The sequence below is a fragment of the Gadus morhua genome, chromosome 8, assembly GCF_902167405.1.
Source record: "Gadus morhua chromosome 8, gadMor3.0, whole genome shotgun sequence".
NCBI classification, from domain to species: domain Eukaryota; kingdom Metazoa; phylum Chordata; class Actinopteri; order Gadiformes; family Gadidae; genus Gadus; species Gadus morhua.
The window spans coordinates 7,748,835-7,754,834 of NC_044055.1; the positions used below are offsets into that span (position 1 = coordinate 7,748,835).

Below are 6,000 nucleotides of genomic sequence, written 5' to 3' on the forward strand. Positions count from 1 at the left end.
ACACGCACACATACATGGGTGTTTGGTGAACACACATGTAACGTATGTTTGCCGCACACACAAATACACACGAAGTGTACACAATACTGCACTGAAAAAGTCGATTTAAAAACGCCTTTTCAAAACACACAATCCCATTGTTTTCATAATCAACAATTTTTGTAGAGAAATTTCTTAGACGATGGAAAGTTATTTTCGACATCTGTATAACTATGAGGCTCTGTCCCTAAAGGAAAAGACACAGACAAAGGACAATGGAAAACATCTGCCTGGCCTTTTCCCTGGGACTCATCCAAAACAATATCCATGACATATCTATGTGATCTGCACTGCTTGTACACGCTACATGAAGACATAAAAGTAGCAGGCTAGTTTGTGTGCCGTCTTTGCCATTACAGTAATAATAACAACACAAATAAAGCAATCACTCCAGCTTAATATGCATGCATGTTTCCACACACACGCACACACAGGCACGCAAACAGGCACACTCAATTCTAAACTATGTTTCAATCCTCACACAGCAAAATGGGATCACACTCACAAAGTAAAAAACAATAAGAAAAAGGCAATACCCACACCAGCATGTATAAACACACTTGTGGCGCATGCTGGCAAGAGGAGAATTATATATAAGTTATGCATCTTTTGAGCATAGAAAATATCCCAGCAACCAGAAAAAAAACGGCCAATATCAATCTGCTCTGACAAGTAAGAAATCTATTTATAGAGCCGTTTCCTGAAAAGAAAGGGCTTTATAGAATACAGCAAGTATAGAATACAAGAATATGACAATTGTGAGACGTTCGTGCACTCGCATTCCCCCCCCACCCCCTCTCTCTCCTGGGTATTGATTTAAAATGGTGGCTGCATGAATGTACTACCGCAGACCATGTAATCTTTCGTTGAGATGAAGACTTCCGAGAATGAAAGGGGAAAGAGAAAGGGGTCCACAGACCACAAGCTGGGAATGTGAAATTGTGGACAATTATTTGCTGAGCAAAATACAATGCCTGCCAGATGAACTGGAGCTCAGCCTCCAAAGCCCAGCACCCCCCACCCCCACCCTACCAAAACGCTAGAGGGGAGAAAAAAGTATGGTGTGTTTTCCTCTCTTTTAGTGACTGGGTCTCGGTCTTTGCCGTCTCCAATAATGGCCCACACACATAGACACAGCCATGGGGTACCACCAAAAGTATTTTGTCCGAAGCCATAATACGGATAGCCTACATTTTGAAAACTCTTCTGTCACATCACTGAAGGTAGACTACACGTCTGGAGAAACACAAACCGGAGGAGAGCCATGCTTACCGTGATATAGACGGCTGCCTCTGGCTAAATGTATTGTCTTTTATTGTATATTTTATCTTAAAAGCACAGGTCGCGAGACAACTATTTACCAAACCGGAGTGACATTACACCACATGTCGCTCGCTCGCGCCGACGTTATCAACACACGCGAGCGCCACAAACACGCACGCGCGCATGAAAGACACCGCGTTAGCCCACATAAACATTTTTCCCTCTGATACACGTCTTCCTCCACCTAGATCCCTCTCATCCCGACCCTCGTCCCCTCAAACAAACACACACACACGCACGCGCACCTCTTCCCCACAACATATACAATGTTTCCTCGGAATCCACCTCCTTTAGTTTCACCACCAGACGAAAGTCACATGACACGTGACACTACAAACCATTCCATCAGACGGATCAAGTTCCCAACTTCGGCGTCCGTCGTTAATAACAGATCCCCGATGTTTCCCTCCTCTCTCTCCCCCTAAAACCAGCCAGCTAGCTCTATATCACCCTGGATTTACACTGTTGCTCTGCACATGATCCATAGCCGTGCTCTGCGGTGATTGTTACAGTGGTGCGTTACAGACTTCCCCGGTTGTACACACACGCACTCGCAGGGGTGAGCAGCACTGTGTGTCCACCACCGATGACATGCTAGCAAACGCTCCCGGTTGTGACATTGTTAAGGAGGTAAGAGGTAAGACACCATCGAGCCAGCTGAGTTCACTCGCCACGCCGGGTGTAGGATTGTCATATCTGTTGTTTACACCCACAACCACCAAAAAAAATTGTATCTTTTTTTATGTCAGAGCTAGCCAGCATTAGGCTATCATCACTTACCTTTCAGTGATCTTGGTTTAGCTTGCTTGCGGCGCGACATCCTATTAGAAAACGCTGAAGTTCAAGCTCAGTTTCTCGTGTAATGCGTGTGCACTGGGATCGGAATATCGTAAGACGTACTCTCTTTAAATCTCCCGGAGCAGAATCGCGCGTTCCTATTTATCATTACAAAAAGATGTCGCTCTTTGCCGTAGCCCCCTACGATGGATGTAGACGCGAGTTTAGGGTGTTTAGTGTTGGGGAGAATGTAGATGGTTTAGGATTAAATCCAATTAGGTCCCAATCGTGTTGGAGTTCTCTATTTAGTTGAAGCGGTTATCAGGAAAAGTGGAAGAATTTAGTAATTCCGTCATGCGCTTCCATTCTCCGGTGGAGCAGAGTCGCGTGTGGGCATGATGTTCGTTTATGATAAAAGCGGAATATTTGCTTTTCGTCTTTGATCTCAAATGCAATCGCGTGAGAAAGACATCAGCAAACAACGCGTCCTTTGAGAGTAGGGCAAAAATGCAACAAAACCAAAAAAGAAAAAAATACACTTTTCACTGCATATCCACCTAACAGACCCAAAACTATTATACACTCTTCCTTTTCTCAGCCTGGTAAGCTAATCATATAATAGGTTCGGCATCTGATCTAAGTCAACGTCTAAATTGCTTTAAAAGAGGATGAAGAAGCAGAGAGAAGATGGAAGCTCCCTCCTCATCACAAACCTGCAAGGTCTTGGACTGCGCTGTCGCTCCGGTAGTCCACATAATAATGGAAAATGGAAGCAAGGCCCCCAAAGCCATCAGGATGGCTCCAGAGGGGGCCCCTACCCCGCAGGGACTCGCTCTGTACGTAATCACTGAGGAAATCATTGTCAGCCTGCCTGCACTCACACACAGACAGAGAGGCATGATTAAAATCCTAGGGATCACGGCAAGATGCGGATTTCTGGATCTGCTAGTCTGCGGATCGGGAGTCGAACTCTAAACCCAAAGTCGGCTCGTTCACCCTCGCTTCTCCTCTGTCTCGGCTCGCGGTCGGCCACTCGCCGTCTACGGCAGACGGACTGGTCCCCCTTCTGGTAGAAATGGTTAAGCAGAAAGACATTTTGTGGCTGTTGACATACAGTACATCTGTCATGTAATGGCACGCGAACGCTCTTTAAAGATTATTCGCGAGGTGCATATCATTTCTGCATAGGATAGTAAATATGGTTTCATGTTGAGGTTGTTTATTGCTTGATAAATGTAGTTTTATTTAAACAATTTGAAGGAAATTCTTAAAAATTATATAAGTAAAAAATGATTTTATAAATATATTTAAAAAAATCATGTAGTTTACTTATTTATTAGCGAGAACCGTAGGGCTATTGGCTTTAAACTCACCATTTGCCATGGGTTGTATATATATTTGTATTTTTGGGGTATTATGATTAAATTATATTTTTTATTTTGAACACCAAGCACATTTTCTATCTTTTAAGCTATTCTTTCTTTTTTTCTTTCACTTTCTTTCTCCCTCTGTATTTCATTCTTTCTTTGCTATCCTTTCTCTCTTTCCATCCATCATTCGGTCTCTCCTCTTTTCCCCATGTCAAAATGTTCACCACAGTGTCTCATAATGTACCCACAGCGGTGTGTGTGAGTGTCCAGGCTCCATGCCCCTGCTATGTGAAAATGAGATCCAGAGAGGACTCACGCGGTGGGCTTCTCACTCTGCGCTTTTACCGCAGCCTGGAGGTGTATAGCCTCTGCCAGGGGCCTCATCTCAAAATCACAGCCTTTACACACCACGCATTTCCCTCTCCACTTGATTCATGACGGTGATGTGCAAGAGTCTTATGGAGAGGAAATATTAAGATAAATGCATGTTGTATAGGCGTAATATATGCGCCGTTGTGGCAGTGGATCATCAACAAACTTAGGACTTAGGACTATGATTCAAAATGCCCCAAAGAATCTCATCCCCGAATATTTTTTTTCCTGTTGCCTTATTATTTGTATTTTTACTCTGAGTAAAAATAGAGATAATGTTTCACCGCTGTACTCCAGAGCCGTGGCCTTGTGATTTAATGCCCTCTGTAACTTTACAACTCTACTAATTACTATTAAAATAGTTATTAATAGGGTATTTTGCTGTGCATATGCTATTACGCATTGTTTCAAATGCCCCTTATGTTAATATTTCAAATTGGACCTTCATTTTTGAATATTATGATGTAAATATGTGACAATGTTCTTAACCGACAAACAAACCTTCTTACTACCACTGTTATTAAGCCGTCTTCATATTTTTGTTTCCGTTTTCGGTTCCTTGATACTTAAGTCGCCCGCAGACACGCAGAACCAAAGTGGGCAATTGAAACCTAAATACGTTGTCGAGACTCTCCCTGTCTTTTCGGTAATGGGAGCTTCGCCGCTTGCCTATCAACCGCCATCCCCTCCCACATCTTGTCAGCCAGGCTTTCAGAAGATAAGTAGGAGAATGAATGACACGGAGCCGACACGGAGCTCTTTGAACGCGTCAAAACGCTCACAAACTACAGTTAACCCAGTGAACACAACCAATAGCAAAACATCTATTTAGTATGTGCTCTGAGTCTGTCAGGGGGGGGTGGGGGGAGGTCTCGGCTTGCCTTAAACTTCAATGTGAACAGCACCACCCCCCCCCCCCCCCCAACACCCCTCCCTCCATACCCAAGCCCGCCCCCCACCCCCCGTCCAATCCCCACAGAACCCCCCCGAAAAAGCCCCCCCAGCCCCGTCTCGACACTCTTGTCAAACGGATCCCCCAAAGTTTTAGTTACCACCTTGCCTATACACCACCATCCTGCCCCTCCCTCTCCTCCCCTACCACCCCCGACTGCCACTCGCAGCAACTCTCTCTCTCTCTCTCTACCCCCGTCTCTCTCCTGCTCTTCCCCCCTCTCTCTCTCTCTCTCTCTCTCTACCTCTCGCTCTTCCTCTCTCTCTACCTCTCTCCCCCTCTGTCTCTCAAACACAAACAAACAGTGCTCCCCGGTCCACCAGGACTGCTTGCTACTTTCATCAGTGACAAAGTGAGTGGGAAAAAGGCTTTACTTGGCTCAGCGCTTGCACAGTTTGCTCTTCGAGTTACACTATAGACTCCAAGGTTGTTGTTGTTGTCATTCCGTGTGTGTGTGTGTGTGTGTGTGTGTGTGTGTGTGTGTGTGTGTGTGTGTGTGTGTGTGTTTGCCTCTGTGTAGGTGCTCTTCAACGGGAGGAAACCTCTTCTGAAGAATGTGGCTCATGATGCTCCACCACTCTGACACTGCTCATCCCCAAGGAAGAGCCACATGAATGTGAGGGAGGGAAGGAAAATAAAACATATATTTTTAATCTCAATTTCCTGGAACAAATGGGAGCAAGGCAAAGTCAACAAAAGGTGTGTCTGTCACTCGATGAGGAGCTCGCTTGTTATCGAAATGCAATTCTCACATCAAAAAACCTTAAGCTCATACGTTCTGATATTGGTGGTACAGGCAGTGGTATCTCTTAAACTTGAGCTATTTTCCCCCTTCTTAATCCACTTCCACCATCATTCAAGGTCTACACACAGTAGTAACCTCATCCACAGGTTTTCAGTGGTCAAGTTTCCCTAATGAACACAGGAACAGATTGAGTCAGCGCTCAACAGTTGCATTGCTACGTAGTCATCAGTTCAAAAATATGAATTCAAGAGGGAAAAAAAAGTAAAACACATCATCTTGGTGGGATCCCAGCCTCATAAGGAGTGAGACAGATAGTTATTCATCCAGTTATTTTCCTCTTTGACACACCTCGGCTTCATATGAAGGAATGTGTTGTGAAACTGAGCAGTTGTGTGCCGCCTCGCCCTCCCCCCGTTGCTTGC

The 6,000-nt window shown here is 44.8% G+C and overlaps 1 protein-coding gene across 1 annotated transcript in view; it reads right to left on the reverse strand.

Moving 5' to 3' along the window:
• LOC115548180 (zinc finger protein 521) overlaps window positions 1–2,846 on the reverse strand; it is a gene marked incomplete in the record, with an annotated part of 115,654 nt that extends 112,808 nt beyond the window's left edge. Inside the window, 1 exon segment of the mRNA XM_030362613.1 lies at window positions 2,143–2,846. Coding sequence (XP_030218473.1) covers window positions 2,143–2,182 — 40 coding nt within the window.
• Between the last annotated feature and the right edge of the window lie 3,154 nt (window positions 2,847–6,000).